The sequence below is a fragment of the Penicillium vulpinum genome (assembly GCF_028829585.1).
Source record: "Penicillium vulpinum strain IBT 29486 chromosome Unknown utg000003l_segment0_segment0, whole genome shotgun sequence".
NCBI lineage: Eukaryota > Fungi > Ascomycota > Eurotiomycetes > Eurotiales > Aspergillaceae > Penicillium > Penicillium vulpinum.
In genome coordinates, this window is record NW_026643243.1 from 4,753,577 (window position 1) to 4,770,276 (window position 16,700).

The 16,700-nt window shown below is 48.0% G+C and overlaps 7 protein-coding genes across 7 annotated transcripts; 4 read left to right on the forward strand and 3 right to left on the reverse strand.

Annotated features, from left to right (window-relative positions):
• Positions 1 to 676: 676 nt before the first annotated feature.
• Positions 677 to 2,152, forward strand: N7479_006847 (putative RING finger domain protein; the record flags this gene model as incomplete). Its single annotated transcript, XM_057254541.1, has 4 exons — positions 677 to 778; positions 837 to 1,327; positions 1,380 to 1,820; positions 1,882 to 2,152. 4 exons carry the CDS (start codon positions 677 to 679, stop codon positions 2,150 to 2,152), a joined length of 1,305 nt encoding a protein of 434 aa, XP_057108403.1.
• Positions 2,153 to 4,621: 2,469 nt separating this feature from the next.
• N7479_006848 (uncharacterized protein) lies at positions 4,622 to 5,527 on the reverse strand (the record flags this gene model as incomplete). Its single annotated transcript, XM_057254542.1, has 1 exon — positions 4,622 to 5,527. The coding sequence occupies one exon, from the start codon at positions 5,525 to 5,527 to the stop codon at positions 4,622 to 4,624; it is 906 nt and encodes a 301-aa protein (XP_057108404.1).
• Positions 5,528 to 6,570: 1,043 nt separating this feature from the next.
• On the reverse strand, positions 6,571 to 8,958 carry N7479_006849 (mitochondrial intermediate peptidase; the record flags this gene model as incomplete). Its single annotated transcript, XM_057254543.1, has 1 exon — positions 6,571 to 8,958. One exon carries the CDS (start codon positions 8,956 to 8,958, stop codon positions 6,571 to 6,573), a length of 2,388 nt encoding a protein of 795 aa, XP_057108405.1.
• A 211-nt stretch (positions 8,959 to 9,169) lies between these two features.
• N7479_006850 (MICOS complex subunit MIC26/MIC27) lies at positions 9,170 to 10,088 on the forward strand (the record flags this gene model as incomplete). The annotated part of the gene is made up of 3 exons (XM_057254544.1): positions 9,170 to 9,196; positions 9,280 to 9,372; positions 9,450 to 10,088. 3 exons carry the CDS (start codon positions 9,170 to 9,172, stop codon positions 10,086 to 10,088), a joined length of 759 nt encoding a protein of 252 aa, XP_057108406.1.
• Positions 10,089 to 10,337: 249 nt separating this feature from the next.
• N7479_006851 (uncharacterized protein) lies at positions 10,338 to 11,517 on the reverse strand (the record flags this gene model as incomplete). The annotated part of the gene is made up of 3 exons (XM_057254545.1): positions 10,338 to 11,144; positions 11,200 to 11,283; positions 11,344 to 11,517. 3 exons carry the CDS (start codon positions 11,515 to 11,517, stop codon positions 10,338 to 10,340), a joined length of 1,065 nt encoding a protein of 354 aa, XP_057108407.1.
• Positions 11,518 to 11,713: 196 nt separating this feature from the next.
• Positions 11,714 to 12,626, forward strand: N7479_006852 (RNA methyltransferase; the record flags this gene model as incomplete). Its single annotated transcript, XM_057254546.1, has 4 exons — positions 11,714 to 11,787; positions 11,836 to 11,934; positions 11,985 to 12,277; positions 12,327 to 12,626. The coding sequence occupies 4 exons, from the start codon at positions 11,714 to 11,716 to the stop codon at positions 12,569 to 12,571; spliced, it is 711 nt and encodes a 236-aa protein (XP_057108408.1). The 3' UTR covers positions 12,572 to 12,626.
• A 411-nt stretch (positions 12,627 to 13,037) lies between these two features.
• On the forward strand, positions 13,038 to 16,379 carry N7479_006853 (DUF3591 domain-containing protein; the record flags this gene model as incomplete). Its single annotated transcript, XM_057254547.1, has 1 exon — positions 13,038 to 16,379. The coding sequence occupies one exon, from the start codon at positions 13,038 to 13,040 to the stop codon at positions 16,377 to 16,379; it is 3,342 nt and encodes a 1,113-aa protein (XP_057108409.1).
• Between the last annotated feature and the right edge of the window lie 321 nt (positions 16,380 to 16,700).

Genomic DNA, 16,700 nt, shown 5'->3' on the forward strand with positions numbered 1-16,700 from the left:
TGTATCCCTGCATGGAAAAAGTGGCCATTTATTGCTGTTTATTATATACTTTGTACTAGTTTCTTTATGAATTGATCATATGATTGAGTCCTATTCTATACTCCAGCGTGAAAAGAGACATCTACATTCAAAAAAAAAATTGTAGTATCGGGCTGTATACATACCTCATCTCCCTGTCCTTGCGTCGCAAATTCCCTGATATCAAATCGTATGTTAAACAAGAGGTAATAATAAGGCTGCCTGATGCATGCCCAGATAATTTTCTATTTTTGTCTACACAAAACGGTGTTTCTTTGTTTCACACATTTAGTCTCAGGTATAAGTGGTTCCCTTAGCCTTTTTTTGGGGTGCTATGGAGGCGATTGTTGAACCAACGTCATTGCCTCTTTCCAACAGCCAAACTCCCAGGGCTCCTAAATCGATTAATCACACTCCAATCATCCTTCTTTCTAACACGTTGGCTTGCCACGTTTGTGATACATTGCCCCCCATCTCTTTCTGTTCTTTTTTCATCCAATGAAACTATGGCCATCTAACCAACTGTGACTTCTCCCCGCAGATAAGACCATGACTCGTGACTGTTCTGGCGCTTATCGATTCTATCAGCTTTAATCTCAACATCTGCGTTGTACAGCATCTCATAACTCTCTGGGTAATTATCGGTCTGCATCGCGATATGGACAGCGGCGACCGCATGTTCTGTCATGCCTGTGGCGGGGTTTGGCCTAAGGATGGTGGTTTAACGTGTCCGCATTGTGAATCTGAGTTCACAGAAATAGTACAGTGAATGCCTGCTCTCTTCGTTTTTTTTATTCTAACTTTCTTTTTTCCTCTAGATTGAGATTCCCCCAGAACAAGCTTCCGAAGATTCCCCTTCACACCGTGCCAACTCCTCGTCGCCTTCACGCGTCAACCCATGGATAGATCACAACCCATGGGAACAAGACACACAAGAACAACAAGGTCCTGGGCTTTTTGGAAGTGGCACTCCTCCGTACACCTTCTCGCGCACATATAGATCGCCCGACGGACGTTTCTCATTCAGCAGCACGACGGTTGATTCCAGATTTCCTTCTGGTCAGCGCAACGACGGCCCGAACCCTATGGTTCCGATGATGATGCAAAGCTTTGACACACTTTTACAAAATTTAATGGAGCCAAATCCTCGTGGATACAGGGGATTCGGAGAGGATCCCTTCCATCCTCAATCCTCTACCTCTCCCGACTGGCTCGAGGACGACCACCTCACAGGCCATCACCCAGGCCTATCTCCCCGCAATGCAGATGCGCCGCAACCCCCCAACCACAATCCGACGGACTTAGCTGAGTACGGGATAGTTCTATCTGTTTTAATTGTTAGCAAGCTAATCAGAATCTAGAATCATGGAAGCAATTCGCGCTGACATTGGGATACAAACCACCCAACGCGCACGTGGCGCTCGTAGCGCGACAAGCCCACAGGCTCTTTCGATATTGTCGGCCATTCTCAACATGGGTCGAAGCGGGGATGCAGTATATTCGCAACAAGAGCTCGACCGAGTCATCATGCAACTGATGGAGAATACTGGAGGGACCAGCACTGCGGCACCGCCAGCATCGGACGCTGCTGTCCAAGCCTTGCCAAAGAAAAAAATTAATGAAGAGATGATGGGATCTGAAGGAAAAGCAGTGTGTTCGATTTGTATGGATAACGTTGATTTGGGCTTGGAAGTCACTGTGTTACCATGCACACACTGGTTTCATTTCAACTGCATCCATGCATGGCTGACCCAACATAATACTTGCCCACATTGTCGGCGCAGCATCAATTCAAACACAGCGTAAGTCTATGTGGATTCTGTGTATGAACTGAGAATTTTAGGCTGATGGCATATTCCACAGAGGCGGAGAAGGCACCTGTGAAGATCCGGTAGTGATCCAGGATAGTCCTGAGCAGCCGAGATCCCATCGGCGTCACAGTTCTGCTCGCACCATTCGCAGCGGTCAATCCTCCTTATCTTCATTGCAGAACCGAATATCCCCCCGAACTTCCCCCCTTCGGTCCCCTACGCCAGAGGGAGACGAATCTAGCAACCGACGGTCTAGCCGAAGTGAGGGTAACAGTGGAGGATTCACCAGTTGGTTTACGAACCGATTTGGAAGCAGCGCATGACAAGAATTGCCATATCAATTTTTATTTGCATAAAACGGGCCTTCTTTCCCTTTGTTTTCGAGGTGTGTCTCACACACTATGCTTCATCTGTCGGTTTTAGCGGTTCAGCAGCTTGGACAACTTTTTTTTCTTTCCCTTTGTGATTTTTCCATTACGCCATACCCCCTTGTTCTGAGTGACTTCTACTCCATGCGACGGAGAATTGACGGAGAATTGAGACTTATTTAGCCTTTTGCGAGAACCTGTCTTGTAGGTTATTTCTTCCTCTACGTTATGTACATACTACCCAACTCACGCATTGTCATTTTGACTTTCGATTGACTAGTACATATACCGTATGAAAATTCTCTTTGGTAGCAGACTGTGAATATTTGGTTCAATCTTCTAGTACACTACAGGGCTTCAACATTGAGATCTACCTCTTTACATCAGACTTTCATGGTAGGATTAGTATTCCAGTTTATGATCTAAGAGTGTCATTTTTGTGTGGGGAGCTTGGCATTTAATCATTTAACTCAAGGTTTATAGTCTACTGCACATTAGTATTACTATATGTTATTTGACGGGGAGGTATAGAAGAATCGTCACCCTTTCACATGATGGATACAAGGTGAGTATATTTTCTGCTATAAATCTAGTTTCCTTCATATATCACTAAAGTGCCGCATCTTTCATCAAATTGGGCTTGTGGTTTAGTGGTATAATACTCCCTTAGCATGGGAGTGGTCCAGGGTTCGATTCCCTGCAAGTCCATTTTTTTTAGGATTCTGGTTTTTTGGTTTTGATTTACATCCTCTTTGAAGATCTTGTTTTTAATGTCTTCATTTGTCGAACTAAGCTTAGACCTTTGATGCCTTTCTGTCTATAGCAAGGTCGGGTTTTCATACAGGGATACCTTTGGCCTTTGTCTTACAAGGTTTGCTAGCCTACACCTTAGTATATGTACGGAGTAGGTACTTTGTGCCCATTAGCTCCCGATATCTACATTTCCATGCTTTCAGTGTCATTTGATTAACTTTACCTTGTTGGGTTTCTTTCTGATTGCATGCATCTTTTTAGTGTAGATTGTAGTTTGGGGTTTCCTGTTTGATATCTTGGCCGATTATATATTTTGACCCCCCTGCTAATTGGTATATATATACGGAGTATTCTTTGATATTTCTACAATTCGCAATTATACTATTATAACGTTATTTTTTTAGTTTGATTTTATTTCTAATAGAGGTTTAGTCCGAGCATTCCCATTCATTGCCCGACTGCATTATCATAGTTTGCCCAAAAAAAAAGGGTATAGCCTTTGGAAAAAGCCGGATTCTCCCAACCTTGACCCTCCGGTTGACTTGCTCAATATTCAACAGTGAGCTAGTAACTCTCGACGCCCTAAGATATTGAGAGGTACTTATGTACCATCCTGCTCTCCATTGCTAGCTCTAGCATACATGTATATACATGTTAGTTCTACTGTTTGGGAAAAAGCTATCAGGATAATTCATAGGGTTGAGATGGTTCTACTTTTCAAACCAGTGGAGTAGAGGCTATGAGCAAGGATGAGTAGAAGATAATTCAAACCTTGACAACCCAATCGGTATCATGTAAAGCTGCATTCGTCTCTATGCACGGAGTACATATGTGGATATCGACTAGTACTCCGTAGATAGCCGTTGGATAACCGTTAATATTACAAATCGGGCTGGCGTAGAAAACTGGTATAGTGCCGACTGATCTTCTTACTGCATTTACTTTCCATCTGTGGCCCCAGAAGAAATCTGTACTCTCCACGGAGTATACTCGCATGAATTCACAAGTTACTCTATGTGATGAGATCTGCATCGTGAAAGTGACCAATTGCTGTCGTGTGATCTCGGGCTGGCTGTAGAGTCCGACACTCCGAGGTGAAAGGTAAGCCGCCTCGAATTGTTCGAAGGTTTAGATGGTGGCGTTCAGGGTTCAGGGTTTCTATGTAAGCACAGTGATTACGACTGTCTTATCTTATAGTGGCGTATGTTGGCCCCTCTAATGAATCAATTAAACCAATGAATCGCTGAATACATGTTTCTTTGATATCAACAAGACTTATTTTAGTAAAAGTCACGGTGAATGACTCCAGAAACGTATGAGTACCTATGTACGGAATAGGTAGCATGTACTTTGCCCCTCAAAGTTCATGGCTTCAGTAGACTCGTATTCAAAATGAGTGGATGTCTCAATCACACCGTATAATACATGATGATAAGCCTCGTGGGGCCAGACCACACACACAGAGACGCCAAAAGATGGCCATTTTCCAGATTAGTACACATGCAAGATGAGATCGCCCATGCGGGTTCTAGGTATGTGATATTAACATGTTTCAAAGCAAAAAGCAAGTATAGAGTGTTTGATTAACATAGAATTTCATTCAAAATACAACTAGCAAATTTGAAAGCCACCCAATATTTCCTGCTTTGCTTTGTCTGACCCCAGAACCCGTTATTCAGCAACTTCATATCGCTGCCCCCACAAGGGCCGACTTGTCATAAACCATGACCGAAATGGGTTTAGGAGTTTCTGCCGTTGAGCTGCTTTCTGTTCTCTCTCATTGCGCTGCATGTCCATCCAGACGGTTGGAGTGATGATGAGAGGTGGTGGTTGGAGGTGGTTGGAGTCGGGCGTTATCTCAAAACTTGAACTGATCCTGTTGAAATCTTCTTCGACCCTTGGCGTGTCTGTGGCTAGCCATGCTGAAGAGGGCTTCTCGACAGTTGCTGAGTGCGGTATGGGTATATCCTCAAGATCTGTAGTTGGACATGATATTGGGAATGTGACTGTGTTTTGTCTGGGCCTTGAATGGACCGTTATGTGCTCGGGATAGGCATGAGAACCCGAAAATTCAGACGTGTCGTTGTCTTTGACAGTCTGATCCGTGTGAGAGGATTGTGTATGTTCCTCTGCCCGTTCCATCTCCGTTGATAAGTCGAAGTTCTTACTGGCCCTTTTTATCCCTGATAATGTAAAGTTTTCACAGAATGTAGCGTATGACTGATGAAGACGCATCTCTCTCGCAGCTTCTGCGTCAAAGACAGGGCATTCCTCCTCGATCTCTTCGTGAATAGAGTCGTACATTGTAACCTCATGAACCTGATGTGCTGGCGAGGATAGGTTGTGTGAACCGATATCTGCTGCCTTGTTGTGATCCTTGAGGTTCTTTTCGCTCAGTTCTTGAACCCCGGCTCCGAGCATTTTTTGAGAAATTTTTGTAGACACCCGTCTTGTGAGCTGGGAAACTGTGTTTTTTCGACGGAGTGGATGTTGTGGTTGTTGTATCGAATCTTGAGTAGAGAAGGTATCACTTGAAGCGAAGGAAGCATTGTCATTGACAATGAGGATATCAAGCATTTTGATAGACTGGTCTAAAGTGCGAAAGAAGATTGAAGGCTAGGCTGGACATAAATAAATTTTCCGAGCAAACGGTATTTAGTTTGGTTGCGTAGGGGTTGGAAGTCGAAATTACAATATCCCATGAAGTATGCTGTACATGGGGAGTACTCCAGTACTTATCATTCCAAGATTCCAAGATTGCAGATATCTGTCAGCCTTGAAAGAAGATAAGCCCGTTAGTACACATATGTTAGATCCCAGGTTGGACAGATCTGCTATTTAAACTATTTATATATATATTTTTTTTCAGGGGATTGGGTTACTTGCAGTAGAGAGTACTACCCTATACCCTCAAAATCCACACAAAGAGCATGTGAATTGCCTAGGCAATACAGCTGCAAGATCGGTCCGCGCTTTGCCTGTTATCGTTGGGGGGTACCAGGGTGTACTACTACCGCAAGCCACCATGCACATCGAAAGTGAAAGGACGTCAGAGGCACTTAGACAACAGGGTGTAAATGTGTGATAAGGTGTCGTGGTGGTTGTGGGAAAGCCATAATTTGCCTTTTCCTACATGGAAAATCCTATTTATTCGTTTTCATTTGTCTGTGAAGACTCCCCAAGCATATCAAGGTAATAAGGCAAATAATAAACAAGGTGATTCCAAACCAAGTACGTAATACACCAAGACAAAGGGGCAGTGAGACATTCTAAGTCACCCCCGCCATCAATTCAATAACGGTGGCGCTTAGCAGTAGCCTAGTCTGGGAGATTGCATCCAATGCACACCGGAGATCACTGGATTGCCGGACTGGACTCCTATTGGATACGGTTCACATGTGGAAATAATATGTGGCCATGCTATCCGTGCGACTGGACGTATCCAATATACTGATTATCATTTGTTCACGGCGAAATCCAGTACAAGCCTTGAGAGTTTAATTGAAAAAGGTCACAAGACCAATCATATCATGAACCTATGTTTATTTAATTTACAAAGCCCTTTGAGGCAAGTATATCTAAGATATATCAGAAGGCATTAAAAGTACACTCGTGTCATATTATCCAGACACGCCTTCACGCCCGAGCCCCCAGCGACCAACCTCTCGCATGGCCTCATCACCACCTTCAGCCAGCCGTCCATTGGCATTGGAGGGGTTGCTGTTTCCCAGGACACCAGCTACACATTGCCAGCCATTGCGGCCACCACCCCAGCGGAGGACTTCGTTCTTGTAACGCTCGCCGGCGGCACGATCAGTTGCCGCCTGACCAGACTGGAAGACATCCTGCCAGAGTTTGTTCGCGATCGCACGGTCAAAGATATAGCTGTAATACGTGGCACCGTAACCATACAAGTGACCAAAGAAGCCCTGCCAAGAGGTACGCGGCTGAACATTGTTTGGGTCGGGCAGACTGGAATACTGAGAAAAGACCCGGTGATAGATATCAGTGGAATCAATGCCAGCTGAGCTGACTTCAGCTGGGATCGAATGATATGCCTGATCAACGAGCGCCATGAGGATCTGTGCTTCATTCTCGACGGCACCATAGATGGACCCATGCGCAGTGCGGTCTAGTTCCATGCTTTGCATCATGCTCTCAGATAGAGGCTCATCGGTCTTCCAGTGTCGTGCGTAGAGTCTCAGCACCTCTGGCGCAGTCGCAAAGCTCTCCATCAATACGGATGGAAGTTCGGCGAAGTCCGTGGCGCACCGAGTACCAGAAATGGACTGCAGAGGCGTTTGGCCCAGGATAGAGTGGACAGCATGACCCATCTCATGGAATAATGTGCGCACACTCTGCTCACTTAAGAGTGTTGGCTGGCCGCTGCCATTGGCCTGAGGTTCCTGGAAATCACACACGAGGGCAATAGTTGGGAGTTGACGTAGAGTTTTAGTTTGCGGATCTACACCAGTGGCCATACCGTCGTTCGGGTGCGCAGATTGGTTCATAGATGCACACTCGGCGATCTCCTCTGGGGAAATTTCACGCGAGCAGCGCAGAGTAAAGTGAGCCGGATTTGGGTGTTTGCTCGGCCGTGTAAACAAGTCACAGTAGACGACGGCAATATGATTCTCTGATTCGTCCACTACATCCAATCGACGAACGTCTGGATGCCAAGTCTCGCCGGGAGATGCTTCATGAGGGACTAGACGCACACCATACAAACGGTCAAAGAGTCGAGAGAGACCTTGCATCACCGTTCCCAAAGAAAAGAACTCATTGATAACACCCATGTGACGAGAGCGACGAGCTTGAGAATATTCTAGAACGCGCTTATGAACGTAGTATGCATGGTCCCAGGGCTGCAGGGAAGAGCTTCCCTTCAAGTCCTGTAGCTTAGATAGTTCTTCCCGGACTGGACCTTGGTTGCTTGACACAAGTGAAGTTAAGAAATTCGATACTGCTTCGGGTGTCTTGGCCATTTTGTCGCCGAGAGTCATGTGCGCAAAGCTATTGTAGCCCGTAAGTTGTGCTAACTCTGCCCTCTTCATTAGAAGTTCCTCTAGTCTTTGAATTTGGCGCTTGCTGGATGTTCGAGTGGCGAGATAGATGTCTTTGCGAACATCTTCATCATGCACCGACCGCAGAGCAAGTCGAGGGACAATTCCCATCGTCGGAACTGGCGCTTTCTTATTCCACCGCTTGATTTTGGAGATTACCATAGGATCCAATCCTTGGAGGCTGTTGGCACCAAAGACCACCTGGGACCTTGCAGGCTCCGCACCATTCATGAAATCGGAACCTAACTGGCTCACATCATTCGAGAGATTTACAAACCGCTGCCTCACATTGGGCGGCATATGAATTGCAGAGTTTGAGAAATCCTTGTTGAGGATCTGTGCCACAATCCGTTCTGCCTCGGTCCAGTGTGATGTCACCTCGGGGTTGTTTAAGGCCTTATTGAGCTGTTCATGAAGCCCTGTGGTTGTGTTCAGAACGTTCATATATTCAAACATAAGAGCCCACGCCTGCGTGGCTGCTTCTTGTATCCGCGGGTCGGGGTGAATAGTTCGAATGAAGTCGGACAGATCAATAACGCGACACAGGAGATCGCTCAGCTGGTCAAGGTCGCGTGCTAAGGCTCTGTATTCTTCAACCGTTGAGGCAGCAAGCACCTTGGCTACAATAGCCTGGCATCTTTGCAGCGAGACATTCGCGAATGTCCTGAAGCCCTCGGGGCTTGTCAGGTATTGATTTTGGACCAATCCGGCTCGCCTGGGGACCGTCGTGGTGCGCTGCTGGGAGAACTCATTCCAGAATGGTTGGGAATCAAAAACGCTGCGTAGAGTATGGTCATCGGTCTTCTTTCTTGGTGTACTGTTATCTGCTGGAATGTACTCAAACGGCGTTGACGGAGAATATGCGGCGCTCTCGAAGGCTCGAGATTGGGGGCGCAGATGTAGGCATTTGCGACATGTCCATGTTCGTCGCAAAGGGCGAAGCATTGTAGATACTGTATTAAAAGCAGATTAAAACCATCGGAAATTGTAAATTCACAAATCTCCTATTGAAAGAAACACAGAGTCAAGGAGAACGGGCAATGACGGAGTTTTCTGGAGGTTCCGCCGAGCCGAAGAATTCCCGTCCTGCTCCAACACGACTTTGCTTCATCCTCACTACCAGCTTCCCCCCTTCCCCTCCCCCCACACCCTCAGGATGTCATTCCGGCCGATGTTGCAACAGGTATGCATTTGAATAATCGCTTCCTCACAATTTGGATGCAATTGATTCCCTCATCCCCCGTTTCCATGCTGATCTCTGTCCAGCGGGCTGTGGCTCCGATCGCAGCCACTCTCCTCGCAGGAGGTATTGCCTTGTACCCTAAGAAGACCGCATTCGCAGAAGAGCCCCGAGACATGGTATGGCCAGATCTGTTCCTAGCTCTATTGAATGTCTGAAAGGCTTGGTCTGACGCACGACTGCCTTCCTAATATAGCGGAAACCTATCTATGATGACTCCCCAGCCGACATCCCTGAACCCTCCAAACCCTCCCAGCTTGCTGCTCCTGTCACTTCCAAGTTGGTCTCTGCGCCCGCTGCGCAACCAGCTCCCTCTTCTCCCACCCCGACAGACATCCTGACCGCCCAGGTCCGACAAGCTCGCCTCTTCCTCTACTCACACTCCCTTGCCGCAGAGCAGGGCTTCAATAGCTTCCTGTCTCGGGCCCTCAACATCGAAAACTGCTTCACCAACACCGTTGCCTCACTCGCACCTTCTGCCGAGTCTGGTGAGCGTCTCTTGCCCGGCGGTGTCTACGTCGTCGTTGCGGCCATGGCCGGCTCGATTGTCTCGCGTAACCGTGGTATCTTCCTTCGCACTGCATCGCCCCTCGCTTTCGGTACTGCCGCCGCCTACACCCTCCTGCCCGTGACGATGCGGAATGTCGGAGACTTGGTTTGGGAGTACGAGAAGAAGGTCCCTGCTGTTGCGGAGAAGCACTTGGCTGTCCGTGAGCGTGCGGAGCACATCTGGTACACCGGCATTGCGCACAGTGGAATGGCACGCCAGATGATGGAGGAGAAAATTGGTGACACCCGGAAGAAGTTGGAAGAGCTGGTGAGCAAGGGCCACTAAATATAGCCAGGCTATTTGGGGCTATAGAGCGGATTTATTTGTTGCACATGTACGCTTAGAACTCGTGGATCCGAAGACATAACCGGATTGATTCCTTTTGTTTGAATCGTTCAGTCATAAAAACAGGTGGCCTAGCAAGAGCTCGTGAGCGTACGCTTGCAAATGGGAATAGGTAGCTTGCGATGATCGACATAATTTGATGTCGTCATACTCTATACATTAAATTGATTTCTGATTTGTCTAATCCATTCATTCTTCCTGCGCAGGTCCTAGTGATCCTTCCGGCGCAGGGCTACCCGAGTGAGAAGGCGAGACTCCTAACTTCGGCGGCGGAGGTAGAGGAGTTCCATGCCGTGACGGCGCATAGTCTTGCGCCCGACTTTTCTCTTCACCCTCCGCAAAGTAATCATCAAAGGCTCTGTTGGACGATGCTGCTGGCCGTGATTTACCTGCACGACGGCTGGCGGGTGATCTGCTCTCTAGCGGCGAAGCAGCTCTTGCTTGAGCGGAGGCCAGGGGCGGCGGCGCTGCAAGGTTTGCTGGGATCAGGAAGTTACTCGGCGAAGCTGCTATGCCAGGGACAACGCTTGCAGGGCCACCAACCGGGATAGCAGTGCCATCCTCGCGTGTCTCGAACACAACCTCTCCTGGTCCCTCAACCTCTTCTCCAATCCCAATGGGTAGTCGGTGAAGAGCACCGTATCCTAGCTCTGCACCAAGGGCGCCCTCACCACCCCAGCCCCTGGTAGGAACGAGCTCGACCTCGCGAACTACATCAAATTCGCTATTGTAAACCCATAGGACCAGCGTGCGATTTAGATGATCTTCAACCAACTCCCCAAGTGCCGACTCCCCTCTTAACGTCCCGCTGGGGGTTCCAATGATATAGTCTGAGTAAGGAAGCAACCCAGCTCGGTATGCGGGGCTGAGAGGTGATGGAATTGCAATAACATGCCAGATGTGTTGCGTAGAAGAGAGGGGAGCAAGCTGCAGTGCGAGGCCGAGGGAGGGGTTCGTTGGTGGTATAGGATGAGTGATTGTGTGCGATCGTTGACCCTGATAGGATATTAATTTAGCTGAAATATATACGTAGAATCCTAGTGTCATTTACCTTAGCACTCCACACTTCAAGTGTCAAGCTTCCCCCAGCGCAATTTCGGCATTCTGTCGCAAAGAGGTTCGGATCTGGATCTTCCTGTATGTCAGTGTGAGCGATGCTATAATGCCGGGAAGTAGAATGATCCTTTGTACTCACAATTGTATGGCCATTTATGCCCACAATAAAGTCAAACCACGGCTCTAGAGGCAGTTCCGGGTCTTTGTTGCGGAGGACCTGGAAACCGAATGCGTTGTCACTGGGGCCGTTTCGAGGCTGTTGGCCAGGCTCCCCATCTAGCCGGCCTATGAAGCGATTTAATGCGCCGAACATAATTCTCTGTTATAACTCAGATTGCGAGAGACGATCGGATGAGAGTAAGTAAAGAAGCTATGGTTAGCTCTGGAGGTGTGTTTACCTCGGGCATGAGAGCTGGCCAGATACATAGGTGCAAACCATGCAAACACCACCCATCTTTATCAGTTAGTTATCGAGAATCGATCATCTTGCTTTATCGCCGCACTGTATCATGGCAGACGAAGACGCGCCTCCAGAGGTGCATCACTACAGCAGTTTGCACGAAGTGCCTTGGGACATCCAAAAGTAAGTGTCATTGTCACCGAAAAATACCAATGCTAACCCAATCACAAGCTACTGGGCACAACGCTACCGGATCTTTTCCAAGTACGACGATGGTGTATGGTTGACCGATGATGCTTGGTTTGGCGTCACACCAGAACCAGTCGCCAAGTTCGTGACTCTTTTCTGTTACATCGGACTTTCTGCTAACCTTCATTTAGCCAAATAGCTTCACAGATTGCCGAATCAGCGCCTGCTGGGCGCAGGATTCTCGTGGACGCCTTCGCTGGCGCAGGCGGAAACACCATTGCATTTGCCCTGACCGGAAAATGGAAACGAATCTACGCGATTGAGAAAAATCCTGCTGTCCTTAAGTGCGCAAAGCATAATGCGAAAATCTATGGGGTGGAGGACAAGATCACTTGGTTTGAAGGCGATTGTTTCGAGATTCTAAAGAATCAACTTAAAGAACTGGCGCCGTACAGTGTCATCTTTGCCAGCCCACCGTGGGGAGGTAAGTGTTACCAAGTCTTTATTTCTGTGACATGAACTAAATGTAACAGGCCCAGGATATCGTTCAGATCAGGTATTCAACCTGAAGACCATGGAGCCATATTCCCTCCAAAGATTGTATGATGAATACTCAGCATTCAGCAAGCACATGGTTCTTTACATCCCAAGGACATCTGATTTGAAACAAATTGCAAAGCTGGTTCCTGACGGTGACAAGGCTACAGTAATGCACTATTGCATGGAGGGTGCAAGTAAGGCGCTGTGTATTTTCTATGGGGATTTCAATGTGTCATGACTTATGGTTGCTATTCATCTGACAATAATTTCATGAAATGTATTTTTACTTCCAATCAAGTTTTTTTTTTTTTTTTTCCTCTTGTTCATTGTCTTTTTTTTTTTTTGAAAAGATCCTATTGAGCCATTTCGAAAACATATTGAATTTCAGGCAGCTGATTGCCTTATCGGGTTAGCGTAACCCGTCCCTTGCGCATTATCCTGGAAACCCGTTTTCTCTCTCTACGACCACCTCTTGGACACACCCCTCTTCTTCTCTCCCATGCGCGAATAAAGCCACGGCAAAACCCACGTCTAAATCGAAGACTCGTATAATACCCAGATGTGCATATTCTGAATCGCGTCGTCGCCTGTCTGGCTCGCGCTTACATTCTTAACCTACGATTTCTCTCACCAACTTGTTGAATCTAACGATTTCTTCATTTACAACACTCCTCTCACCTTGAACACAAGCGTACCTACCTATCATGCCTCACGCAACACCGAAGGTCCCGGAGGGCGAGGTAGATGCCGATTTCGACGATGTGATGCGACAACTGAACAACTACGAAGATAACGGCCCCTCTCTAGATTTCTTGTCGCGTGATCTGGAAGTTGGCGAAAAAGCCGACGATGCGATCGACTACGAGGACTTCGATGACGATGAACTTCCGGAGGAAGAGGTCGTGGGAGGCCCAACCCCAGCCCTGCCTGCGGTGGATGACAACCAAGATCCTTTCGCGAACCTGGGCTCAGACGACGCCGCTCTTTTCGGAAACGGCGACGATCTCTTTGGTGACCAGGGGGAGGGCACTCAGACTCAGGATGACAATCTCGATGACCTTTTTGGCGAAGGTTCTTTTTCGCCGCCTCCTGCTGGACAGGATGATTCTACCCGTGGCCTTTTCGAAGACGAAGAAATGCCCTTAACAGATGCGCCAGTTGACCTACCACCCATCCCATTGACCTCTAAACCGCAGCCAGAGCCACCGATGATGGAGGAAGATGAATTCCCAGATGATGACAGTATCCTGTCGGAAGATATGAATCCTGTCGAGCTTCGCGCTTGGAAACTTCAGCAGCAGTTGTTCGCTATGTCAGGCGTCGAAAACCCACCCGCGCCGCCTGAGAACCACGAAGAGCTTCTGCATTCCTTGTTTCCCTCGTTCGACCGCAACACTCTTCCACGTTGGCTCGAGTTGATTCCGCACAAGAAGGCCATATTCATTGGAAAACAGCCGGCCAAGCCGCCCAAACCTGTCTTGCCCACGAAAGTGAATATCGAACTGGCAGCTGACCATGAGCGTTCATTCAGAACCGGTCAACCCCTCAAGCGTGGCCTTGATCATGAAACTCTTGGCTTGGTGATGATCACACAGTCGGACCGCGAAGACGAAGGAGAAGAGGCGGATGAGGATTCAAAGGATGATATTGACATGGATGACGCGGAGGATGAAGTACTACCCGGTGGCTTCACCATGCAGGATCTTCGAACGATTTGCGTGGACTGGGATGTTAAGGATGACGTCTCCAGCATTGACCCGGAAGATACTCCATTGGCACAAAGAAAAGATGTTTTTTTTGACGAGGATGAAGCAGATTGGCTCATGGAAACTGAGCTTCCGAACAAGAAACGAAAGACCGGCCCGACTCCGATGGATGTCATTGCTCTGTCACATATTGATATCCCATTATTGGATGACCCGGAACAAGCGACAATGAAAATCGCAAAGAGAGTCACAATTGATCTCAATGATCCGAACATTCTTGTCGACGAATTAAGAGTGGATGCCGTAGCAAACAAGCCGAAACACACCGCTCCTCGCACCAGGGATGAAGTGGACCTGAATCTAACGCGCCGTCTCACTCAGCGATACAACATTTCAAATGATCAAGCATACGACATGCTCAAACAGAACCATCAGAACAAGATCCGCAGTACTCTTGGCAACGTGACACTTGAGCACGCCCTGCCAGCGCTGCGTTTGCAGTGGCCCTACTACAAGACTGAGTTAGCCAAGGCTGAAGCTAGATCGTTCCACCGACCTGCTTTGGCTTTCCGGCCTGGGCAAACGGTTTGGTTCAAAAACCCTGCTCAGATGAAACGCAGACATTTGCGTGGCAAAGATGCGAAAACTGTCTATGACTCTACAAAGTCATTGTCCATGGGAGACAACTCGAATGTCTTGCTGGTGGAGTACTCTGAGGAGCTGCCCATGACACTAGCTAACTTTGGAATGTGCAACCGTTTCATCAATTATTACCGGCGAAAGAATATTGATGATCCCACTCGCCCAAGGGCAGATATTGGTGAAACAGTTGTTCTCTTGCCCCAAGACAAGAGTCCCTACTCAATCTTTGGCCATGTTGACCCTGGTGAAATTTCCCCCGCAATCTCAAACTCCATGTATCGAGCACCGCTATTCCAGCACCAACCCAAATCTACGGACTTCCTCGTGGTCCGTAGCACCACTGGAGTCGATGGCAGTGACTATTTCCTGCGTAACATCGAAAATTTCTACGTTGCCGGACAGCAATTCCCATCGGTTGACATCCCTGGGCCACATTCGCGCAAGGTGACAACTGTTGCCAAGAATCGTATGAAGATGTTGGTGTATCGTTTATTGAAGAAGAGCCCGGATGAGCGACTTGCAATCAGCGATGTTACAGCTCACATACCAAACACAACGGATATGCAGAACCGACAGAAGGTCAAGGATTTCCTTCAACACGATAAAGACACTAAATATTGGAAGCCACTGGATCCGGTTCTCCCTGACCAAGACACAATCCGCTCGTGGGTCCAGCCCGAAGATGTTTGTCTTCTGGAATCCATGCAGATTGGACAGCAGCATCTCCACGACACCGGTTATGGTAATGATGCCGAGACTGGCGGCGAAAACGAAGAAGATGAAGAATTCGAGAGCTTCGAGCAGCAGATGGCTCCCTGGAAGGCAACTCGCAACTTTTTGTTGGCCTCCCAAGGCAAGGCTATGCTGAAACTTCATGGCGAAGGAGACCCAACTGGCCGTGGTGAGGGCTATAACTTCATCAAAACAAGCATGAAGGGTGGGTTCAAGGCTATCGGCGAAAGTGTTGAAGATAAACTGGACGCGCAGCGGCTGAAGGAGCTTGGTGGCCACAGCTACAATGTTGCCCGCCAACAAAGGTCATACGAAACATCCATTCGTCGGATTTGGGATGCTCAAAAAAGCAGCTTATCCTCCACCATTGAGCATTCCGACCAGGAAAGCGACGTGGATCAAGAAGAGGAATACCAATTCAATAAACCAACGCCCCGATCCGAAGCGCCCACACCTGGGCCATATCGTCGTGACGATGAGACAACAAGTCAGTTCAGTAAAATGAGTTTCAACAGCCAGCGCGGCAAAGTGTTGCGCATCACCCGCCAGATTAAGCAAGAAAACGGCGAAATCGTGGAGCAAGAACAACATGTTTTCGATCCCCGAGTGATCAGGCACTATATCCAGCACCGTCACCACAACGAAGCCATGCACACAAAGCTGGAATCTCTCCAGCCTACGGGCGATCCAGAGGTCGACGCCCGTAATAGAAAGTTGATCGAGGCCGAGCTCGGCCGTCTGAACCGTAACAAGGAACGTCGTTTCGCCCGCGAGAAGCAAAAAGGCATTCCTCGTTCCGGTGATCCGGACGGCAAGCCTGCTGGTACTCAGCGCAAGTGTGCCAACTGCGGCCAGGTCGGTCACATCAAAACAAACAAGAAGCTCTGTCCACTGCTCAATGGTACTATGAAACCTGAGGATCGTGTCACGGATTCGGCTTTCTCTATGAGCGCGCCCGTTCTGTGAACTCGGTTCATTTTTTCTGTGCCACTTACGCATCTACCTCCTTAATGATTTCCCCCTTCATATCCATCTACCCCGAACTTGATACCCCTTGAACCATTCTCTATCCTGAATTTGCTCTCCGATACCCGGGTTTCCTACCTACCAGATGTGATTTGAGACCGTACATAGACACTTGCTCCCTGCTGTTTGTATGAAATTCCCAGCGTTGTTTCTGTTGCTTTTGTGTGTTGCACTTCATTCATCTTTGATGAAGTATCATAGGAAATAGGATGTAATCAATCTGATGACAGTACTTTTTATGCAGAGTAGGCCAGCATCTTC